This window comes from Sitodiplosis mosellana, unplaced genomic scaffold, assembly GCF_009176505.1.
Source record: "Sitodiplosis mosellana isolate CC-2019 unplaced genomic scaffold, AAFC_SMos_1.0 Smas_scaffold_11, whole genome shotgun sequence".
In the NCBI taxonomy this organism is placed as follows: domain Eukaryota; kingdom Metazoa; phylum Arthropoda; class Insecta; order Diptera; family Cecidomyiidae; genus Sitodiplosis; species Sitodiplosis mosellana.
The window spans coordinates 2,640,482-2,666,174 of record NW_022595253.1 but is presented as its reverse complement, the minus strand read 5'-3'; the positions used below and the strand labels follow the sequence as shown (position 1 = coordinate 2,666,174).

At 37.6% G+C, this 25,693-nt stretch overlaps 1 protein-coding gene across 1 annotated transcript in view; it reads right to left on the bottom strand.

Moving 5' to 3' along the window:
• The window catches only part of LOC129567297 (uncharacterized), a 70,519-nt gene that overhangs the window by 25,691 nt on the left and 19,135 nt on the right, over positions 1 to 25,693 (bottom strand). The window contains exons 2-7 of the mRNA XM_055444026.1: positions 19,307 to 19,419; positions 18,475 to 18,573; positions 16,230 to 16,365; positions 15,978 to 16,111; positions 14,089 to 14,299; positions 7,595 to 7,811 (exon numbers count right to left, since the gene is read on the bottom strand). Of these exons, the coding sequence (XP_055300001.1) occupies positions 7,595 to 7,811; positions 14,089 to 14,299; positions 15,978 to 16,111; positions 16,230 to 16,365; positions 18,475 to 18,573; positions 19,307 to 19,419 (910 nt within the window). The remainder of the gene's footprint in view (positions 1 to 7,594; positions 7,812 to 14,088; positions 14,300 to 15,977; positions 16,112 to 16,229; positions 16,366 to 18,474; positions 18,574 to 19,306; positions 19,420 to 25,693) is intronic.

Sequence of the window (25,693 nt, the reverse complement as noted above, 5' to 3'; positions counted from 1 at the left end):
GTCAGATTTATTTTCTAATTTGACAATTCTATTGCCTATATTGTCAAAATTATTTTCTCAATCTGGCAATTTCATTGAATGTAATGTTAATTTTATCGTACTCTGATAAAAGCCTATATAAACAATGTTATTATATTTGACAATATTTGACTCGATGTCAATGACGATGTGGCAGCGCCACCTATAGAGATTCCTTATTAAAATAAGTGGAACTATTGAGTGCGTGCACCATATCGCACGTGAATTTTCAATATGGCAGCGCCCATAGAATTGAAAAGTTAACCAATTTCGTAACCACAAATTATCGCTGTACGAATTTTATTGTTTGTTTTGTTACATTTATTTCGATTTGTTATCAATTTTGTTGAATTTTTTTGTCATTTTTATTGGCGATTTGTAAATTTTAAAGGAGGTTTTGTATTTAATCATTCTGGCTCATTACGGATTGAAAGAATGTATACACAAACACCGCAGTGACGATGTTGTTATTGAGATGAATCATTTCACAACCGTGTCTATGACAAACAAGCAAATTTCGGCTGTGTTGACGATGCTTGTTTTGTTATTGGAACAAAACACTGTTCTCTTTATGTCTCACTTTCTCTTATGCATTTATGTTTAAGCATTTCTCAACTATGTTTCCCAAACACACACACACACACACACACGTTTCAAACACAGACAATGAGTCCATCGCGCACTTGTTTTCATTTCATTCCATTGTTCTTACTGTGTCCGTGTGTAACTCTCCGCTCGGCCTGTGTGTTCTAACTGTGTATGTATGTAACACGTACCGAACAAGCAATAAGCAAACGGTTTGCGATATGTAAAGTGAGGCGAACGTCTGTATGTATTGATTTGTATTTGATACACACAGTTCAATCGCAATTCTGAATTTTTTGTGCTCAGGCGCTTGTGTGTACGTTTTGATTGTTGTGTGCTCGTTATGAACATTGTTTGGTTGGCAGAACTGTGCTTGCTTTTCAGCATTATTTACAAGTTTCATTCCGGCAATGAACAAACCTAGTATATGTACGTCAAAATGGAGAAGATAACGGACAACGACAGTTCGTCCTGTTTAAATGGCTTGAAAATTTATGAGTCGAAAAATTTATCGGAGGTCATAATGATTTACTTAAAATCAACATCGGTTTCATTATGACATATAATATGGCCGTTTGTTGAAGGAACCTTAATCACCATTCAACCTAATTAAAATCGATGAGCTTTTGACGCATTCACTTGGTTCGGATATATAAATCCAACACGGATTATATTGAAAATTAAATGAGTTTTGTCTTCGTGAGTAGAAAAGAGAGAGCTTTTTCCGGTCGATTTCCAACACCACACACTGGATCGGATTGTGTAAAACGAGAAATCCCCACAAATAACGATGATAATGAAGTAAACAAACCAAACCCTTATCCTTATCTGATTTGTCATTGGAGGCGTTTTTAGTTTTAAGTCTACTAGTGGTGTTGTAGTACGTATGCGTGAATGTGTGAGCGCGCATCCATTGCTATTGCGTTACAAGATTTTCGCTAAATGTCGTCATAAATTTTATGGGCCACATTAAAGAGGCTAAATACTGAACAATAAGCCCCTGTCATTTAGATGCGCACCAGATTAGCACGACAGAAAATTTGACGCTCGTTTTTTGTGCTTTTGCAAACTGATATGATAAAAAAAAACCCGAAGACTGTGTATCGCCAAGATGTTCATCATTCACGTCATTCAATCAGGACATTCAATCTGCTGCGTGATTCAATGAATGGCCAAAATATTTATAGCATTACGAAAAAAAAAACATCTAGACAAATCGTTGAATTGGCTTTGGATTGGAAAAAGTTTATCTGTTTTATAGCGATTTATTTTCACAGAAGAAAAAAGTGAAGTCAAAAAAAAAACCAACGTCAAAGAAAATAGATAAGCAAACAAAATTGCTTGAAAGCGACGAATAAAATCATGTTTGTGTTGAAGAACTATCAGTGTTCTTGTGGAATTGCGCCGCAATTTGCTGGTGAAAACAACATTTTTGTGTACACATGAAAAATACACTGAATCAAAAAGTTGGAAAAAAGTTCATCAGACGAGGTTGTTTGAGATGTTTGTCATGATGCTGCTGCTACTGCTAGGCTGCCGTCGATGGACGAAAAACTAACCAAAGCAAAGCTCCAAGCTGCAAAATTTGTCATATATTTGCCGGGCAGAAAATGTTTGCTAATGACGGACTTGTTCTATTTGATTTGATTTTATGGACGGCGCGAGCGTGCTGTTGTCATGCAGTGCGCTTGTGTGTCGAAAATGTTTGTTGCAAAAGATTCGCCTAATTTAATTAAATGGCTGAGAGGGTAAACTTACAAATTCAGCAGATATAATATGATGCCATTTACGAGAAATGGTGTTTGTTCTTGCGAAGGGGTTCTACCAAAAACGCCATTTTTGTTTGTTGTCCCATGTGCGCTTGGCGGGCGACAGAGGTGATGGTGGAATATTTGTGTGTGTGTGTGTGTGTGTATGACTATTTTCCCAGCTAATCCAATATAGATAAGCATTCTGTTCTGGGCACGACATGCATAATTGCCGGCAATAAAATAAATTAAAAGCGAGAGTTGTGTAAAGATTTTCACACGCCATGTACATTAAGTAGTACACAGTGTGCAAACAGAAAGGAACGCCATGCTGAATATGCCAGAGTCAAAGAAAAATGTTCGGTTAATTTTCCCGCGTGGGACACGTTGCCAGCGACAGAGAGACAAACAACAATTAGACAAACGGCGGCTAAAAACAATGTGCTTGACAAAATATTTGAACGATAGTGAGACAAATTCGTTAGTACCCACCACCTGCAATGCTGGCGCAATTAGTGAACGTTCAAGAAAAACGCTCCACAAACAATCGATGCATATAACTGTCTGACGAATAGAGAAGCAGCAAAAAACCAAAGTACTTTTCTTATTACAACCGGAATTAAACCATTTTGAAATGAATTTCAGTGTATTTATTGAAATGATCAACGGCAGAAAAAAAAAAAACTTTGTGGAAGCAAAAAGTTCACATTTCAATATTGCTGCGAGCGAATATCTCCGTCTTTTGCACGTGCAATTTTAATTTTTTTCTCCCACTCCTGAAATGCAATTAATGAAGAAGTGCACAATTTGCTGAGATAATGAGATCCTTTCAACGGAAAATTGCTACGATCGAAGAAAATGTGTGTGTGTATATGGTATGAAACTGATTCGCTCAGCGTTTTTGCAATATGTATAAATTGCAAAGTGGTGCACAGATGCAAGACTAACGCATTTTGGGGCGACCACACAAGTAAAAGACGATGCAGATGAAGATGGCGACGAGAGTGGAAAAACGCTGAAATTTAAATGAAACTTGCATGAAAAGGAGACACGCTGAGAGTTTTTGCTAGGCGAAGGTAAGGTGCATGTGTACAGCATGGCAAAATAAATGAAATGCATAATTTATAAGCAAATTGTGAAAGTGGATTAGTCTTTAATCTAGTGCGGTGCCACACCATACCACCTACACACAGCCAGCCAGCCCATCATCATTGCTTGCCTCAGCGTCTAAGAAATATTAGTGAACCCATCAAATTCACGCTAGCATGTGTTTTACGAAGCAAAACACTGAGCTAACAGTGTTTTTTTTTATCTTCTGGTGTTAATTAACTTAGTACAGATTATAGTGGAACACATTCGTGTGAAATTTACCAAAGTGCCGCTCGAATAAATTCCATGAAAAATTTAAATATTAAATCACGTCACATGGTCTCCGGAGTTTTTTTTTTTTGTCTTTCTCACTTTTGCCGCATAACAAATTCAAACGGTTGATAGAGAGAGAAAAAAAAGAGTGTACATCTAAATCTCGATGAAACAACGTGTATCTGCGAGTTTTTTCTCTCTCTGTTCATTCACAAAACAATACGTTACAATTAAAACGTAATATCGCTTAGATACACCAGACCTAGGGGTTTCACGCAAACTCGAAGGCCGAAGATTTTACTAAATAGCTGGAAATAAAACCATTTTATGTGTAAACTATAGATATTGCTTCTTTTTATTCATAAACTCGAATTTATTAGAATTTTTTGAATCTAAAAATTCTGGAAGTGGGTTTTGGTGGATCCTCAGGATTGTTCAAAACCGCTCCTGGTTCTTGAAGTGGATCCTCAGGATGGACCAGGGCATTGTCAAACCCAGTCTGATCCATCCTGAAGATCCACCAAAACCCACTTCCAGAACATAATTTTCAAGGTGAATGTTGAAATATTTCGAAATAATACGGATTTTGGTGAATCCCAGAGAATTTTAGAGAAAAGAGAGAAATATTGAAATTTTAGATGAATTTTAAGTTGCGTGAAACCCCTAGCACCAGACAAGTCGAATGAACAAAAGTAAACTATGGTCGAATAGAACAAACATCGATAGCAATTGTAATTTCCAACTATTTTCCATGGTCGTCGACTCGGGCTGGTGGCGAGCGAGCGACCGAGCAAGAGAGATGTTATCGGTGTATTATAGCAACACCATCGAATTGTGCGGCCAGCCAATTCAAATAAAGTCATTTATTTGGCTTTGTGGTTCTGTCTGTTCAATATTTTGTTTAGCAGCGGAACGAAATGGCGAAACATGAGTTCGAATACTATGAAACCGGATATAGTTGGTAGAAAATATGCTCGAATATCGTTTTGTGTGACAAATACCCAGGTGAGAGAAAGGGAGAGAAGGGAAAAAATGCTGACCCGTAAATCAATTGCTTAATAACATACCTGTGAAGGAAAAAAAACAAACGAGCGTTTATAGAACGATGCGCATTTTTTCCATTTCGACTGCGAAAGCAGCAACAGGAATATTTTTCCGCCAACACAACATTCATAAATTTGATGCTCAAACAGATATTTACTCGATCGAAACACATAACTTTCTTGTTTCCTTTTTTCGTTTCTCTTTTTTGGCTGTTGTTTATTTGCATATTGATTCCAAATCGTACCTTTTTCGCTGTCAATTCTTTTTTCACTTCTATACAGAGTATTCAGGGTTAGTAGAACTCGGCGAGTTTCAATGAAAATAAAAACAAAAATCTAAACCCATTGAAGAAGAAAAATGCTTCGGTATTATATTCGAATTGTTATGAGAATATGTGCTCACCGTGATATATGCAAATATGCTGTTACCATATGAATGTTTTCTTTGAATTAAAACACAAAACCATTTGCAAATATTTTCAAACAAATATTGTTTTGAACAGCAAAAACCATATTGATTTCATTTTTTTTTTATGAGGGAAAACAATTGCAAATTTCTGACATATTTTCTATGCGATTTTTAATGTATTCATAATTTCCGCTTTTTTCTTTACATTTTTGATCGAGCTGGTACGAAAAAAACTAAATCATTTAAATAAAAACGATTGTTTTGGGAACAATTGATTCATCGCTCTTCTCGAAAATTGAATTTCTCCCTTGTTCATTCGTTGGTCATTTTCAATGGTTCGACACTATGCATCAGATAATCGACAAGCATTTAAAGTAACATTTTTCATACAGCAGATTGGCTGCGAACTGCGAAAGTGAGAAAACAATCGAGCAAATAAAATACCACTCGCTGTTAGAGTCAATTGCTGAAATGGTTGTTTTTATTAAGTTGCAACTGTCGTTCGAGCGAAACTTCTTCGCTAAGTGCTGTTTGTGAAAGCTTTCACATGGTAAACCGTAAGTGTGTGAGATTGTAAGAATGTTATACGTCGACTTTTGATCACAACTTAGTTTCGTCGAGTGTTGCAGAGTGAGAGAAAATTCCCGTTCATCAAGCTGCTGGCAACACCATTCGAATCGCGTGATAAACATCGCGTTTGACCGTATTAACTATTTTATGATGGATTTGACAAAAAAAAAATCAACTGGCAAACGCAATACTTAAATAAACAAATTACCAATCAACTTTCTCGACTCCAATTCAGAGAGATGCGAGTTCCAAATGGTGAAAGTCAATAAGGTTTAGCGTCTGGGTGTGTTTACGACAATTTCAGTAATTGATGTGTGAAATGTTTATATTGTAGTACTGGCTGAGCTACATGCAATGGAAAAACCATCAGAAAAATAGGCGGTCGCCATAGTCTACATATTTTATCGGAACATTGAATTGCGTGTGAAACTTTATATGAATGGTTTGGAGCGAAAATGTAATACAGAAAAGTTGAGCGGAAAAATGTCAATTGAAAAGGGATAGCTATATAGTTCACAATAGTTTACTATACAGTTTACTATATAGCTATCCCTTTTCCGCTCATTCATCATCGACATTTTTCCGCTCAACTTTTCTGTATTACATTTTCGTTCCAAACCATTCATATATGTTTTGCGTGTGTCATTGCAAATTGTAATTTTACAACTGATTTTGCAGGAAAAAAAACGAGTAAGAAATTCGTAACATGAAATAGTGGTCGAGATCGCGTTATGCGGATCATTTCCTTAAGATGTAATTTAAATTTGTAGATCCAAGTTTTTCGAGCAAAAAGTGAGAGGCTTTTATGGAAACGCGTAGTTTGGCCTATGGGGATTTATTGCATCATGCTCGATTTGTTAACCAAAGCATGCCCATAATCAAATTACAGTGCGGTGATATCGATTTTCTGGCACAATTCATTTTCGCTTGTGTAAGAAATCTTGGCCAGAGACAGAAACAAAAAACACACACACTCGAAAAGTATTGCATAAATTGAATTCATAATGTGCACACAATATGTGCATTGAGGGAATTCACAAATAGGCATTTCTATCTGTATGTTTTATCGAAATTTGCTTGTGTTGTTTCTCTTTTCCATTTTGGGGTTTGTTTTTATTATTCAAAAGATAAAGCTTGAATGAATGAACGAATTGTTCGTGTTGTGTGGTGTTGAATGAACTTTGCCTGGCGAGAACTCATTGACCTTAACGAATATCCACAAAGCGAATATGTTAATGCCAAGGAAGGTTGTTCACACTACCGCAACAACATCTTTCAGCCAACCAATTCAAATGGCTGTTCATTTGAATAAGATTTACATTCGTTCGGTTATAAGTAAGGTTCCGTTTTCTTTTGCTGTTTTGGATTTTAACATCAGGACTCCATTTATTTTGGCCGGGATGAACAATTCAAAACAAAAACTCAACAACAACACGAAGAAAAAGAGAATGTATGTAGCCGGAAATATTTTGTGTGTGTTTCGAAACTGAGTTTTCGTGTTATTTTGCAATCGTGATCGAAAAATAATGAAAACGATACCGATTTAGCCGAAACGCAAAAGCGCCAAAATAGAACAAATACTTGAGAAATCTCGGCTTATGTACTAAAAGCACATACACACACTAACAATGCACATTTCGATTGCTGTTCGCGTTCTCAGACCACAAAAACGCCTTCTTGCACTCCGACTCAGTGTACACAAAATGTGAAAATAAAGAAGAGAACCAAAAAGCAATACGATTTGCTTTTTCTACGCTTCTTCTTTTCGTTTGGTGATTTCTGACGCGCCATATATTGTGTGTTCGCTTTCGAGCGAATGACGGTATACTATGAATGGGAAGGTATATATTTTTACTTACCGATATTTTCTCGTTTCGAAGTACTTATCATCAAAATAATCGGAAGTATCTACGTTACTGTTGCTGTTACTGTAGCTGTAGCCATTGTAGCCGCTTTCGACATCCGCCGCAGAAAATCCATTATTTCGATGATTGTTGTTTCTGTTGTTGTTGTTGTAACCGGAATTTTGATGTATTTCAAATCCCAAGTGATTGCCATTAGCGGCTAAAGGCTCTTCTGTAGTCGCACCGAATGAATCGTGTTCACCATGTATACAGGTCCCCACGCATATGCAGACATGTTCGAGACGAACGCGATTCAGGAGGAAGCGATGTAGGCCATGGCAGAAAGAGAAAAAATGGAGAAGAAAGAAGAAGAATAAGCAAACACAAAATGAACATGTACATTAAATATGGAAATTAAACATGGATTTTACGCATTTACTCAGTACATACATACACATAACTGGAAAAAACATGAGATACGAGGAGATAGTGGCAGGGGCACACGTAATTCAAAATTCATTGAAAATCTGGGTAATTTGTGTATAAATAAATGATTGCTCATATGCGCCACCGTTGGGGCACCAATTCGTCGACTATTTCTCTCGCTATTAATAGTGCTGTTGTAAGTGTGATGTGTTCGTCTGTGTGTGTTGATTGTATTGCAGAAAACAACAAAATACACACTTTTCTCGACACCTAATTTAAAGCGGAACCAGTTCCCATTCATTTCAGTCCATAAATAATTTCACGGATCACATTTCATTTTGGTGCATTATCATTTTAATCCCCCGTCACGTTTCTTCTTTGAGTACATGGTTTTTCGTTTGAAATCCAGCACGTATACACAGTACACACACAATGGGTGTTTGATTTACTTTTGCAATTGAGTTATACATATTCCGAACGAATAAATATTTTCTAAAGTGTGATATTCAAAACCGAAAAGACTCCCTGGCCCTGCCTGTCTGTTTGTCTTTTCGAATTTCAGATAGGTTCATCTCAAAAATTAGTTTCACTTGTGTTTGATCACAATACCTTGAAGGCATTTGTAACCTGAAGAAAACTCTGAAATTTAATTAAAACTCGTAAAATGTACAAAAACACACTCAAACATCCACACAATCAGTATCGATTATCAACTCAGCTTGAGAGCATGACAATGGCTCGTTAAGGGCTTCAAATGCGATTTTCGGTAGATTTGTGTGTGTGTGTGTGTGTGAGAGAGAGAGAGAGAGAGAGAGAGAGAGAGAGAGGATGGAATCGGTGCGATGGACACAGCTTAAGCGATGATTTATGTGTTGTAAATCAAAATGTTAAGGTATTTATTCCCATTTCAATTTGCTTTTTGTGTTCGACAAAACCGACAATTCACACATTGGTAAACGTGCTCTCTCTCCGACGAGTATATTCGAGGACGATAGAGGGATTGATAATCATCAGAACCGAAAACATTTTCAACAAAATTGTGCGTTGTGTGCGGCCAAATCATACCGATATGAGAGATATGGAGAAATGTTCTGAGTTGAATACCAACACGAGTGGTTGAATGTGTAGGTGCAAATGTTGTCCTTTTTTGCTATATATGCATCTCAATTGTGTTTATGAAATGCCATGCAAATTGAGAGAGAGACAGAGAGAGGTTGAAAGGGATGTTTATGATGAAGTTTCCGTTCGGTAAACTCCTGTGCATTTTGTGCACCGTGTGTAATCCTTTTGCATTAGAACAGCAAATTGAATTTGAATGACATGATGAAAAACAAAGAGCAATCTAAATTTAAACGACATGACTATAAATAGAGCAATTGTTTGAGAAAGACACCCACACACACACACATATGCTCAACTGGAATGTTGTGCTAATAAATCTTTTCATTTAAATCCATCAATTGCTGATGATTTTCGATGAATGGAAACACGATTCGCATTATGAATTGGGCTAATTACGTGCACATTCACCGAGAAAACTGCCAATGGATTATACAAAAATAATGCTTCATGATGAATGCATTGGGGCTTTGCCATAACGGATATGCCACATGTAATGAATGGATATGAGCATCGAAAGCAATGAAGTCTTAAGCTCATCTTCGTGTGCACGAACTTGTGTGAAGGTGAAGGTGAGACAGATATATATAGAAAACAATGTCATTGCGAAGGGACTTGGGAATTATGGCGACGTCTCAAATTATTATTTTGGGATGGAATATGCTTGTGCCATGCATACATAAAACGCCCGGCCGATTCCAACACAAGTGTGCGGCGGCAAGAGTGGTAGAGAGGGATATCGAGTTCGAACAATTAATTAACAATTTAGAGCCTAATTTAATAAATAACGTTGAATTTGCGCTAAAATTAATCATGTAAAATGAATCGTTTTAGCTTTTGTGCGAAATTCGGGTGGGTTTCGGTTACCGTCATAAAACTAGCACGCGTAAAACGATGACGACGATTCGGTGCTCATGAAAAATATCAAAAGGATTCGCATATCATACGTGTTGTTTTACAGATGAACTCCATTAATTTCGAATTGTTTGTGTGCGCAATATATGTATATGTTGAGCATGGAACAATATTCCGTTGATTGTCGTTGAATATTTATTGTTGGTGGGCGGACAGATGTGCGCTCACTTAACTAGAAAATGAAATGACACGAAGGACAAACATACACACATTTTGCATGAACATGTGTTTGAACCGTCTCTGTGCAAATGAATTTGATAATGTTTATTGTCGCTGTGCAGGATCCATTCTTCTGGAGATTACATTAGCTTATCCCATTTCGCTCTTAAAGCTAACGAAATGCAACTCGACGAAATGCTGGTGCTGATGAGAGCATTCACAAGGATGGCGTAATTATTTCTCAGACGAAATTAAATTAAAATGAGGAGCGAATGAGCGATATGGTATGAAATGAAACGGAAGCTAAAATGACAACATCCAACCGAATCACCAACCGGCATGCGTCGGATAAATACATCATTAGGTTTTCGTTATTCCTGGCATAATGCATTGTACAACATGTCATCACGTCAATGTGTATATACACCGTTAATTGTACTGACAACATTGTAAATGTGAATGCGGCAGCGAAGCAGCAACAGCGGGAGTAGAAAAGCGGGCGCGCACGCCCTCATCACACTCGAATGCTGCTTGAAATGTTGTTATGTGTCATTCGAAAAACCACATACTGTGACACTTGCCAAGATATTTAAACGATGAAAACACATTTCACTGACATTTTCGTGTAAGTTTTAGAATCATCTTTAGTGTTACCCATGAACAATGTTGTCTCAGTCTCTGTCTCTCTAGCTCGCTATCTGACTTCGGAGCCGCCCAAATGTACTGAGGCGAAATTTTCCAGTGTTCCCATAAATAAATGTGTACATAACTTTATGGCAAAGCCACAAATAACCGTGGGCAAATGTTGTTGGTGCACACACAAGACACAGGCAACAACAAACGGATGACCCAAACAACATCTATAACCCGCACTGAAAAAAGCACCAACCATGAATAAATCATGGACAGCGTAGATGGCGTGTGTATGGTTCTATTTTGTTTTTCATATTGGAACAAAATGCATATTTTTTTTTGTTTTTATTTGCCATGATTTACATAAGAAACAATATTCCATGAGCGCTTGGAAGTTTTCGGGCGATTGGCGATATCCAATCGTAATATACGAGAAAAGACGGTGAAAAAGAGAAAAAAAAAAGGCGAGCGCGTTTCTATTCGATGCCTTCATCCGTTTTATTGATCCCGTTCTCTCTCTCGATCGGATGCAATCAATATATCCACGTCTTTTGGATGTCTATGTTATCGAAATCAGCATGGCATAGCCATTGAATCCACTTTAAATATTTGATTTAGACGCCCGAAAAACGAAACCGAGAGAAAAAGAAGAAGAAGAAAAAGAAAAACAAACTCCAACGCATCCAATCCAATTCAATCGCAAGCACCGAAGAATATTCAAACACAAAACAGCTACAAGAACATACTCGCATCGCGTACTATTTGATTTATGTGTTTATTTTTTTGTTCGTCCATGGTTTTTTCTTCTCTTTTTTTTGCTTGTGTGTGAGCGTGTGTGTGTGTGTGTGGTTGTGTTTGCGTGACAGAGTGGATCGGAGTTGCAATGAATTATTCGAAATTGGCGTTATTTTACATCATCGACTTTGATCCATACACCGTCGTTTCCTATCCAATTTCTGATGTATTCATCATACAACACCAGACACGTACACGTACTGCATACACATATACCCAAAATGGTGAGAAGCCTATTGGCAAACGATAAAAGCCCAAATGGACTACCATTTGTAAAAATGCGAAAATTGGACGAGTAAACGATATCGCATATTATTTAACTTGAATTAAGGCTTTCGAGCTCGTGCTCAGACACGCACATCGCACACGTCATGAGAAACCAAATAGACAACGAAGCAGAGGGAAAGCCGAAGAGAAAAAAAAGAAGGAGAGCACCGAATTACCTGAGCTTTTTACCGAATTTGTGCTTCTTTTCTTCGTCATCGTCGTCTTTCTTTGGTTCGGGGGCATATACTGCACATTGGACTATGGCATTAGCTTACTTAACTTCTTGCCGAGCACTCATGTGCCATACGGCCATGATATTCACCATCGTGTCTATTTTTCATTATGCCACTCTCTGTTTCTCTGTTTCTCTCTTTCTCTGTCTCTCTGTTTCTCTCTCTCTTTCTCATTTCACTTTGCTGTGCCGGTGCTCGGCTTCATTGTCTGCATTTTTGGTAAACACTTTCACGTAATCGGTCGACAAGAATGAATTGGCAAGCGATTCGCAATGATTTGATTGTATGTGTAGAAAATCGACGAGATCTTGTTTGCAGCGCCATTTATGCCAGAGATCGCTTGCTCGCCTTTCCTCTCTCCCTCCCTGTTTCACTCATTCTCATACGCTTTAAAAAAAAAAAAAAAGCTTGCATATCGAAGCTCACTGCAGCACCGTATCAGGTTGCTCACGCTGCGTGCTCTACACCGACCCATGTAATGTAATATGGAAATGAACGAGAATCACGTATCATGGAATGGATTCGTATGACCGAACAGCAACCTAATTTTTTATAGACTTTTCTACCTATTTATGTATGCGTGTGTATCTTCGTTAGGCATTTTCTTTTCGTTTATTTTCGTCTCGTTCGCTCGGCTCCTCAGCTCCGTTTCTTTTGGATTCGTTTATGTGAGTTTGCTATATGGCCTGTGCTGTATTTTTCGATTTCAATTTAGCCGATTTTTTTTCTGTGTGCCATACCGTTTATTTTCCTGGCTCTTTTTTTCTCTCTCTTTTCTCGCTCGCTTCAACGTGGTTTGGTTTACTTTGTAAACGTGTTGTGATGAGGTTTTTTTCGGCATTTGATACAAATTTTCACATACATACCTGGTGCCAAGTAATCTAAACGTAACCGTGTATGAACGAAAAAAAAAAACACCGGTCGAAAATCGTTGAACACATAGGCAAATATTTAAAGTTGCCAGCACAAAAAATTCGGCCTTTTTTACACAATCTCGAGACGAATTTGTATATTGCGCAAAAAAATGTGAAATTCGTTCCACTAAATCGACAACAATATCTGAATGTCGTTCTGTCAATGATTAGATCGAAAGAAACTAAGAGATCAAATGACTACAACCGTGCATTTCCATTTCAAACTCGGAAAAATCAGTGAAAACATGGAATTTTAAATGGTTATCGCCCTTGAATAGAAAAATGGCAAAAAATACGAAAAAAAAGTTAATATTTGAAATTGGTTGAAATGTAAATTAATGCCTTGTCACACTAATAGCTTTTAAGCATTTTCACAAATTGATTTAACATTTTCAAATGTCCTTCAACCGCTTCTCCATGATGCACGTGGAATTTTAGTTGAACCAAATAGAAAAATTTATTAATATGATTATCACATAGGAACTTTGTTGCCGAATGACGAGACTGGATTCGGTCCGACATGCAAAATTTCGTCGGCTGCTGCGTCCGTATTCTCGATGAATCCATTAATAATCTAATTCTTCCTTTTCACACGATTTTAGTGCCGATTCGTGTTTTTTCTGTTTTCGGCATGTGTGAAAAGTTTCATAGACAAAAAGACAGCGTCATATCAGTATTTTCGTGACTGACATTTTATTTAACGCTGTACTTTGCCCGCTAGCAACTCTAACCCGCTGTCTCTATCATTCTTCCGACATAATCTCTGTCTCTCTCTCTCCCGCAGTCATACTCCTAAAACTGCATGCACGAATGTGCTTTTGCCTTTGAGTCGGTATCAAAAAGTTTGCTCTAGCGTTAATTCAACACAGACATTGAATATTTAATGCGAACACAACAAAAACGGCACAAAAACACAAAAAAAAGAGTGTTTTTAATTTGCATTGCTCGTACGAGCACGTCAGTTGTCGGAGTGTCAAAAGAGCTCAAAACATAAACACATATACACGATGAAAATTAATCATAAAAATCACAAAGTGAAAATACTCACGACGGCCAGACGACTGCGAAAACTGTGATGCAAGTGTACGAGCACGCGATGAACCATTTGAATCATGTCTATCACGAGATTGGCTGTTTGTCAGTGTTTTTGCTCGATGTGAATTTTTTCCACCGCCGGCTGTACCACCACCACTGCTACTTCCGCTGCCCGATCCACCCGACGAATGCAAATGAATAGTTCTTATATATTTATCGTCAACCTGTTGCGAAATAAATAGCCCACCCACCCACCACCGAAACAAACAAAAATAAATATATGTATAAAAGCAATTGATTTCATAGCATCGCGCATCTTTTGAAAATTGTTCAAACAGTTTGCTTCAAACAAATATATACAACAACGTGCATTTTTTGTTCCTCTGCTCCTTTTTATCCATAATAAAAATATTTGTTTTGTAAATTCTGGCAGTGAGATGCGCAACAATGCCGAAACAAGTGTTTATTCTTAATGGAAATGCCTCGAAAATGTTTCAGCACCGAAATATAAAAGCATGAGATTGAAATAATATCCGATATCCATGCTTCCAACTTCGAGGCATCTTTCGAAAATATATTTCTATCTCTCGTCAGATAAACATGTCATGCTGGATATTACGTAGATTCGGCGAATTGTGCGGTATGCGTGAGATGATGATGTGCTTTCATGTAGCTTTTTTCCATTTTTCTTTCTTTTTGTTGCTGCTACTTTTTTTTTCTTCTTTTCACTGCGTGCCATTCGCAAACACAGAAGCTCTTGACTTATGATGATTCACGAAACGCAAAAGATTTTGCCGCTCATTTTTTTCGCTCGTCATATCGAAAGCTATTGGATAATGCCGACATATTATCTAATGCTATAGAATGCGGAAGCAAGAATCAAGGTGGGATAAATGTAATATATGTATGGGAATTTGAGTGGGATTTCTCTTGACATGTCTCTCTCTCTCTCTTTCTCTCGCTCCGCATGAATAATAAGGTAAATAGATAACAAAAACACACCGAGCCGACGAAAGGGAGAGAGAGATATGGAAAAGATGACGATGAATAAACTTGGTGGAAGAAGAATTTCGGCGTAAATTTTCCGCAAAGCGCGTCAGATGCATTCAGAAAAGGTGCCCGTTTTCCGTGTGTATGTATGTTTGTGTAGGCATATAAATAATGTGTAATTTATACAATTGGCCTCTTTGGGTTTTTTTTTTCGCTTGGAAAAGAGAGAAAAAGCAACGTCGACGCCGCCACCGCACGAAAACAGGTAGCGAGCGAATATGATGAGAAAATGTAAAATAATCTTATAAATACACAGCAAATGGAATATGACATCAAAACCGGGGGAAAAATAGCAGTGGAACAAAATATTGTGGCGAGAGTCAGTCGGATGACGCTTTATGGCCATTTGCAAGCTCTGAAAATTATGCTTCCATAAAACATTTTTGGCAATTACATCGTGTGTAGACCACGAATGATGCTCCGGGTATTCGCTGTCTGAATAATTCATTGTGTGTTTTCGTCACCACGCGATAAAATTATTTGCGTTGGGCCAAATCAAGATAATTTTTTTTCTATCTATCCCACTCTCTCACACGTAAATACCAATTTATACATGACAAAACATGACTTATCTGCGCTTCATTTTCATCAGACTGATTATAATTCAAACGAATTTTTCGGCGGTGTAATAAATGGAAGCGAAAGACGTGGACGGGTCGCTTTGTTAAAATCACTACTTCCCCGAGAGCGATTCATTTTTATCGCACAAGCGTTCACAATTAATTATTCACATTATATAAACAGAATTTGACAGAGTTTTTTTCATCTCTCCAACTATTTGTGTGTGTGTGACGATGAAAGCAGAGATACGAACGAGGTACAAAAACCAGCGAATGTGAAAATGTTTCATACCTGTTTTCCATTAATTAGCCAAGTTATGTGCGGCGCAGGATGTGCTTTCGACGTTGTGCAATTAGATACTAAATTTTCGCCAATCGTAAATTGACGTTTGCTAAATGTAATTTTCGGTGGGCCGGTCTGTTGAACTGTCAGAGATGAAGAGAAGATGAAACATGATTTGATTTCGATTTTTGATAACAAGATTTTTTTCAAATTTGAGAGAGAGGTAGAGAGAGGTAATTGAATTTTTTTTGTCGATCTTACCAATGACATGCACTTGCTCAATATTTGATTCCTTTGTGTAGATGGGCGTTTCGGTTGACACCTCACAGTAGTATCTGCCAGCCGCATCGAAATCAATTTTCTCCAGATGAACCTTGTCTTCATTGGAATTTTTCAACTTTGTTACACAACATGTCGAGTAGCCAGAGAAAAAAAAGATGAATGCGAAATAACATTTTTGATATTATCTCCGAAATCCTGACAATATTTGATACAAATGTACCCATTGCATCCATATATATACATATATATCGATCTTATATGATGAATCCGCACACATAAATCTAATTCGCATACATTTCGATCGCAACCATGCAAACAAACGTGACAACAAGACAACATTATACATGCTTCGATGCTACTTTTCATATAATACACGAGACAGAAACGACAACATTGAATAATATTGTTTTGTATCGACAAGCTTTTGACTGCCTGCTAATGGATTCGAAATAAGCCATCACACAATGCGATGCATTCGATTTATTCAACCGAGTTGAATAAACCGAGTTGTCGAGAAAATGAATGCGATATTAATCCACAGTCATTTATTATTAATGCATGTAACCGCTTCATCTTGTTATAACGCGACAAGACAATGAACAAACGTAATATTATGCAAACAGTAATTTTTTCTTCAATTAAATACCGTTCATATTGTTTGCTACATAGGGGTATTGCAACGACCATAAAATATATGTATTTCATCAAGTTTATCAAGCTCTTTCCAAGTTTATGCATAGTGTCGAACTTTTGTTCAAGCTCTACCATCTAAATGTACATTAAAATAATTTACGGGCACGAAGTTAGATGGCGTTTTTTCTGGTCAAAAAAGTTGCAATATCCCTTTGGTTTGCTGATTGAAATATTGGGTCAATTCAAAAGTTTCCGCCGCTGACATTTAAATGTCGCCACTTGTAACTGAGCGTAGCTTGACAAGTGAATCCCATTGCATTTTGTAGATGTGACATTTAGCAATCTAACTCAGAGCAGAAAGATTCATTTTTCGTTCTGCGTCATTGTTTTTGAATCGATTGAAAATGGATCGTGATAAGGTGTTTTTTCGAGGGGCCCTTCTTTTCTTATTTGATTCGAAGAAAACTGCCGCTGAAGCTCATCGAATGCTGTCAGATACTTATGGCGAGCAAGCTCCATCGGAAGCTGCAGAGAATGGTTTCATCGATTCAAAAGTGGTGATTTTGACTTGAAAGACAAAGAACGTTTAGGTCGGCCAGAAGCGATTGAAGATGTCCATTTTGCAAGCATTATTGGATGAAGACCCAACCCAAACGCAAAAAGAACTTGCATTGCAGTTAAACGTCGGCCAAACAACCATTTTCAGACATTTGCACGCCATGGGAAAGATTCGGAAGCTGGGAAAATGGGTTCCACATCAACTGTCTGAAGAGCAACTTCAAGCACGAATCGCAATATGCACAAAACATCTTGCAGAGCACAAAAGAAACAGTTTTTTGTATCGGATTGTTACCGGCGATGAAAAATGGGTTTATTATGAGAACCCCAAGCGTAAAGCAGCGTATGTTGATCCCGGCCAACCGGCGCCATCCCAGCCAAAACGAGATATTCATTGCGATAAGGTTATGCTGTGCATCTGGTGGGATATGAAAGGAGTCATGTATTATGAGCTGCTAAAACCAGATCAAAAGATTAATAAGGAACGCTATCGACGCCAATTAAATGATTTGGCTCATGCATTGGATGAAAAACGGCCATTAATGGCTCGAAAACACCACAATGTTTTGTTCCACGCTGACAACCCTAAGCCACATCGTGCAACAATCGTTAAAAATAAGGTAGAGCAGCTCGGTTGGGATCGGCTTGATCAGCCCGCGTACTCTCCAGACCTTGCTCCTTGCGACTACTATCTATTTCGATCGATGCAGATTGCCCTGTCTGAAGTACTCTTTCAAAATGAGGAAGAAGTGCGAAAATGGGTTGATGACTACACTACATAACCTCAAAAGACGAGGACTTCTTCAAGCGAGGAATCAACAAGCTGCCTGAAAGATGGCTAGAAGTCATAGCTAACGATGGCGAATACATTGGTTAATGTACATTTTCAATTTATTTTGCAATAAATGTATTTTTAGACAAAAAAAAACGGCGGAAACTTTCGAATTGACCCAATATTTACGAAAAATGTATGCGTTCCAAATGTGATGGTGAAAAATTATTTTTACTCCTCCGTGACTTCAATAATACCTACATCAATTTCGGCGCCTGGTATTGAAAAATTTCTATAGGGTGGATTTCGATTTTTGATGTATTGGAAAAATTTCCCGTTATTTTCTTTCAGAAACGTCACCTATAGCAAAAATGAGAATGAGAGAAAAAAACGCAAGCAAACAAAGTAAGTGAATATTGATTTTTATGTTCCAATTGAATACTTGATGAAGCATCAAAGTCAAAGTCAATGCAATCCAATCCAATCCAATCCAACTGAATTCAATTTCATTTTCCCATTTCGAAGCGTCGAGAAAAAAATTCGATTTCGTTCGGTGCTACTATTGTTTTCATTCAAAATGTTCCATCGATTGATTTAGTTTTGCGCGAGTCAATCTGTCTGATAGCATTTATTATGAAGTGATCACATAAAATTGCAACGATATTTCATCGTTTAGCATTTCATATGCAACAAGTTTATGTAGCTCGAATTCGAACAGAAGTCAGTCTATCCATTTGACGCGCGCGCGCGCGCATGTGCTCGTTCTCTTTATGCGATAAAACAAACTAAATCAGCCCGAAGCGACAAATGGTTGTGCCAAGTGAGAGTTTTTGCTCCGGCTACATAATAAAACTAGCATCTAATGACACAAACCGAGTGCAGCAATGCGCTGCACGTTGAATCCGTAGTGATTTATGGATAATTACAATCTGCAAATTTGAATGCATGCACAAGCGCATGGAGTGAGATGAGGAAACAAAAAATTGTAGCTCCATGGCATTGGACGTAAACTGTTGCTTTTTTCCTTCATCGATTGCGCATTTATCGGACGATGTTGTTGGCGGTGCATGGGAGCCACATTTCAAATGCTTACCTTGTACAGGATTTTTGGATCAACGTTGTGCTCGCAATGAAACATTACGCTGGATCCCTTATCAATATATTTCCTAGCTACTACCAGACGTGCCTCGATATCTGAGTATCCATCTAGAGGAAGAGAAAAATGGACAGAAAAAAAACACGATGAATTTATTGAAGCTGCTGTGCTGCAACATACTTTCTGCATTGTAAAATAGTTGGCAAATTTTTTGAGCATTTTTTTTTTTGTGTTTTTCGCTTTCGTTGACGATGGCATGTACAAAACAAGGCAACAGAAAAAAATGGTCAAGGAATCAAATGAAATGCTATTGAGAGTGGGTAGGAAAAGAAGCGATGCTAAGTAAATGTGGGTATTTTATTTCGCACATTTTACATTTTCCGTATCTAAAAATATGCTCACATTGCAAATAAGTATGCGATGTGAATCGAAAATAAATGGCCAAAAGGTGATCGTAACATTCGCTATAATTTGATGTGACAATTTCGCTTTGATACAGAAATACAACAGAAAAGACAAGTTATTTATATGTAACTCATAAATAAAACATAACGGTCGTGAGAATTCAAAGGAATCTTTTTGCCATATTAGCTGTCATTATTATCGGAGTTGACCCGTGTCATCCGTCAATTTTCACCATGCGAAGGTCACCAGTGCCTCGTAAACATAAACACACACCGAACGAACTGTGCTGTGAATATAAATAAATTAATGGTCGTATGAGTGCAGTGTTCATGGTTTTGTCATCATTCAATCCCTTTTCAAAAAATGTTGATGTCGAAAAAATCGAAAGAAACACACATACGCACACTGTCCCAAAACTGTTTTGTGCTCAGTCAACCTTATCGTAGCTCGATTTCAGTTTTTTTTTATCTTATTGTTGAATTTGTTAAAGACAGCACCAGGGGAAGAGACACGAGCAAAGAGAGATATCAAGTGGGAAAAACCTCCCCGGAAATCGTGCAAAAAGAGTATACTAGTGTGGCAGAAAAACGGATTCATTTGGCATTTAGTTGGTTGGTTGGTAGGCTGAATTGGCCGTAACATTTAACACGTATCCACTTTAACTTGCGCGTCAAATGAAATGCAATAAAAATAGATAGCTTCATGGCAGCGCTTACACTCGCACAACGAGAATGAAAACGAACGACAGCACGATTGCAGTGCCGTAAGTGTGTCTACTTTCACTGTTCCACCCACCCCAAGTGTCATATTTATTTTTATTATTATATATATACGTACATTCGTGATGTGAATGTACTTGAGCGAAGACCGATTTTAAATGGGCACATACAGCAAATACTTTTGTGCCTACAGTCGCACAGTTTTATTCCTCCCCACTATCTTCCGTCAACGTTGAACGAGAGAAACGAGATATGGAGACGAGAGAATGGAATATAAAATTGTGAATGTGCTCCTGAAAGTCCATTCTCCTGATGAAAGATCGCAAAAACGTATAAAATTTTAATTAACCACACGCTTGCACACGTAATCCACATATTCACTGGTAGAAAATGGGAAAGTTCGTACACACGCAAAACGACCGAGTAGAGAGAGCAAGCCCGAAGCCGATAACGCGAAAATTTCCATCGTCATCAAACAAACGAGAAAACACGGAAATTGAGTTTATTGTGGCTGTTTGTTTTTTATTTTCTCTCTTCTGATTCATTCCTTAGAAAAATTCATTGGCAGAGGTGAGCGCACTTGCGCATACACACACACACACTATCAGATATGGAAGAAAGAAAGACACACACACACACACAGCGAAACACGGAGATAAGAAGCATGAAAGACAAAAATAACACACATTTTCAAACCATGATTCGTAGTGTTTGCTGCGTGTTTAACACCGCAATAAATGTCGCATGGTAACATCACCACGGTGATTCAACCACGTGAAACAGTCATCAAATGAATTTCATATTTTTATGTGTTTTGCCAGCAAAAAAAGATAAACCAACAGATTTAATCATATCCAGAGTGTTTTTTTTTTCTCTTCTTATTCTTCGCATTTCATTTTGGCATGAGTTGAACTTTTGCTTCCGGAATTTTCTTCACCTACTTTACCACGCATTCAAATTCGCTCACAATGTTTTCTCTCCACCTTTCTTGGTGTTCCATTGTTACCAAATTAAAAAGCGATGGTATTTTCATGAGCAAGACAATTAATTTACCATCCGAAGAGGAAGATAGAGCGCGGATCCTTGGTCACCTGCCTCTTGAGCCATGATAACACACACACACACACAAATTCCAGAAATAGAAATAAATTATGATGTTTCAACTACGGTGTGCAACGCGCGGTCGTTCTCTCTGTATCTGGATTACATCCCGACATCCCGTCAGCCGAGAAGAATTTCACAAAACAGATAACATTTAATTTTTCTCATTTAAATTATTATTTTGCCTCTGAATCAAATCATTAATCAAAATACTGCAGGACGATTCCCTCTTGTTGTTGCCAATGGTTTTTCTGTTCTTATTCTTGTTCAAGGCAACAGTTTTTTTTTTGGTTTTCGGTGTTTATTTTTCAAGGCAGGGAATGCCATTGCTCTTAATGAAGACAGCAGTATACATGTCGAGGGGAAAGCAGTTCACGAAAAGAAATTACGCGAAATACTAAAGCGAGTACCATTGTTTTCCTGATTAAAGGCGTTGTTCATTGCCGTGTATTCACCTAATAACAATTAGAGCGATTTGCACGGAAACGAAAGCAAGACAAAATGCAAAACCGAGCCAACAAATTTGAAACAATGTGCGAGGCATTCACTTCGTCCTGTTTATTCGATTGCAAAGCGATGTGTGCGCGCGATGAAAACAAAACAGAAAGAAAACAACATATCAACGTAGCCGATTTCAGGTTGAACATTTTAGGTTTCAGGTCAGAATTCAGCTACAATGGATATGGTTTCGTTTTTATGGGTTTACACCGCTTTTGTTTCCACTTCTCTGTGGGCTTGTACGAATACAAAGGATCACACAAACACAGCGAATATACTTGCATATGTTTGGTAAAGCACGTCGTGGCAATTGAATGAACTCCCATAATCATAACAATAAGATTAAATGAGTCGTGGGTCATAAAACAGTCAAATTTTACAATTATTTTCGGCATTTTTTTCTCTTCCTCTCTCTCTCTACAGCTTTGTGTGGCTATGTTTGGCGTTCGCGTTTGTCTGTTGATTTGTTGGTCGAATACGTGCAAAAACAACACACGCCACACCAAATAGATAAGTACTTAAAAGTGATAGCTGTGTAAATGGGATTATATTGTCGTGATTTTCGTCATTTCATTCACGGTTTTTTGGAGGCTTTTTTTCTTTCTCTTCCTTCCTCCATCTTCGCCTGTTTTCTCTTTACGTTTCGTGTTTCATCGCCCCAGAACGGCGTCTTTTGTATTCAATCAAGGGAGCTGATATGTAATCGTCTTGTATTTTTTCCACGCTCTCTATATTTTACACGGAACAATTATGCCGTGAAATTTATGATTTTAATTTTTTGCCCTTGCGACGTGTTTTGAATACTCTGAATTGTCATACATGAGACTAGTTCTTCTTTCGCTCGCGAAATAAAGTTTAGTTTAAAAATTCATGGGATAACTTTTCTCAAAAAGTATTAAGAAAAAAAAAACCAGATTAGTAGCTCTACATTTCATGTAGTGCCAAAACAGAGTATTTTTATCTCAGCTTGAGCTTTATCAATGGAGATTTTTTCCATTCAGAAGAATCAAATGTTCCGTTAATAACAATCGACAGATACTGAACTCATTTAGAGCTGTTTTTCTCTGGTTTGATGCACGATCTCAATTCGTTGTGAAAAACAACAATTCAACTTTAGGAGCTATTTACGATATGACCAATGCCCGTCACCCACGCCACTGCGGAAATCCAAATCGAATTTCCTCCAGAGATCGAAAAAAATTGGTAAAATCAAATCAAAAGTTAAACAATTGATGAATCTCTCATGATATATGGTCCGTAAAATGACCGAAAAGTTGAAAATACATTTGAGCTTTCAACGAACTAAACACCAAACGAACGGCAAAATAGATGAAAAACTTATTTTATTTATTGCGTACAAGCGAACATACTAATGTGTGCACGCAATATTGTCTCTCTCAAGAGCATTACGGCTGAAACGTAACAAATTGACTGTTTGCTTTGCGTCACAAGTAGATGACGTCGATTTGTCAAATGATGGGCTCTCTCACAGGCTTTTGGGCTTATGCACTCAACAATCGGCATCTTTGGAAAGTAAACATGTTCAAAAGCTGCACACTATACTACTTCTATCCAAATATTTTGCCCCATCCGCTTTTCGGCTGATTCAATTATCCGATTTACGCATCAAATAAAAACATCGACAATAAAATAAAGTTAATGATGTGTGCCGATTGTTCGGCCTCACACAAACACACACATACACAGACGAAAAAAACCTTTGAATCAAACAAAGAAATACGTCTAAAATATGACGTTAGTAGGTTTCGTCTGTGTACATAGAGCGAGAGCGAAAGAGAGTTACAATCGCAATGTAGCATCGGTCGATGATTTGGCGAGTTTGTTCACAACAAAGACCCAAATTCCAATTTAACAAATAAATTTTCGGCTGTGCTGATACGAAATCGCAATCTGTTTTCATTAAAATTTGCTTTGTCTGCGACGGCAATAATTACCGTAATTAATTGAATCAACAAAAGTTGCATCCATCTATTGGATTCAGTTTTGTTGTCGGTATTGTGTATTTGTTTATCTTATTGCTCTGCTCGTCTTTGTGGACACACTCATTTGTTTGGCAATTTTGAAATTGTAAAGGAAAGTGGTGGCGTGAGAGAATGACATAAATTAACCCTTCACATCAACCAGAGGCAATACCAGACAGATTCCTGATAAATACGATAGGATAAAGGGGTTCGTTGTACAGAACAACTTTATAAACTGGTGGGAAAAAAATCTCTAGCTTTTTGTTATTCATGAAAAACCAGAAAAAAACAATATTGCTTGAGAACAACAACAAAAATTAGTTGACATAGGATGATGGTGTATCATTTACTCGTCACTCAAAACGAAATCTCAATTTGTGGAGAAAATTCAGACACAACAAAAACTTTGTTCTTTCTATACTGTGAAAAATGACCTGAAGACGATATTTTGATATCGCAAATTATTTACCATCTTGAGTGTATCATGTTGAAAATTGTGTGTGTTTGTGTATGTATGTGGTTCGGACAGGTTCATGTCAAACTTGATTGGTTGGGTATGAATGTTGAGATTTTAATTTGCTCTCTAAAAAGTCAATGAACCGGTTTTTATTGAATAAATAACACAACTTGAAAGAGCGTGTGTAAGCGAGAGAGAGATTTGGGTGGTTCAATTCGACCTTGTCCATGATCGAGTGTTGGCACTCATCGAGTACGCTGGGGATAATTAAATGAATTGAACCGAATAAAATACACCACATGAGAGCTCGAACAAAGAGCATTTTCTCTTGATTTCATTATCAGAGACAAATTATCCGACTGGCTGTTCATTTAGTTTTCACATCAGTTGTGTTTCCATGCTTGTCGCTCTTCCTAAAATGCTACTGTTTATCGTGTCTTGTTTCACTTTGCTCGCTCTCACTCTGGCTAATCGACTTTTGCCTTGTTATTGTGCTCCGGTGGTGGTTGCGTTTTTGTGAAACGACAAGACAACACAACACACCGAAAAAAGAACGGTTATGGTTAGATGTCAATTAAATACCCGGAGAAAAGTTTTAGCTCTCGAAAACATGTTCGCATGCTTTTTTCGACAACTAAGTTGTGACGAAACTTGACAAACAAAACAACATAACACTATACAAAGCCAAATGAATAAACAACCAGGGCTCAGCCTAAACATTGTGCAACTTATTACGCAGAGAAAAGTTACACACATTAAATGCGGCTTTCAATGTTACTCTTTGTGTTTTAAAGAGGTAGAGGTAGAGAGTGAGGAAAAACCATTGCTTCAGCCCATTTTTCGTCGTCTCAATGCGTTCATCTTCAATGGAGTGAAAAGTTTTCGTTGCGTGTTTTGATGTAACGCTAAAGTTTGGCGCAGACTTTTCGGATTCGGTTATTACTTGGCACGTAGGTAACAGCAACCATACTTCATACGCGTACTCTCCTCTCTCCCTTCGCTCTTTATTCCTTTTCAATCTAGGTAATGCATTGTCTTATTTTCCAGTGGTTCGTTTCTTAAAATTACGCTGAAGAAAAATACTAGGAAAAATATCAACAGAAAAGCTGCGGATAAAACAAAGAGTCGGTTAACATGCGACATTCTTTTAACATGTACTCTATTTGTTTAGGTTACTCAATACACACGTTCGTTTTTCTCTCTCCCTCAAACTTTGTCTGTC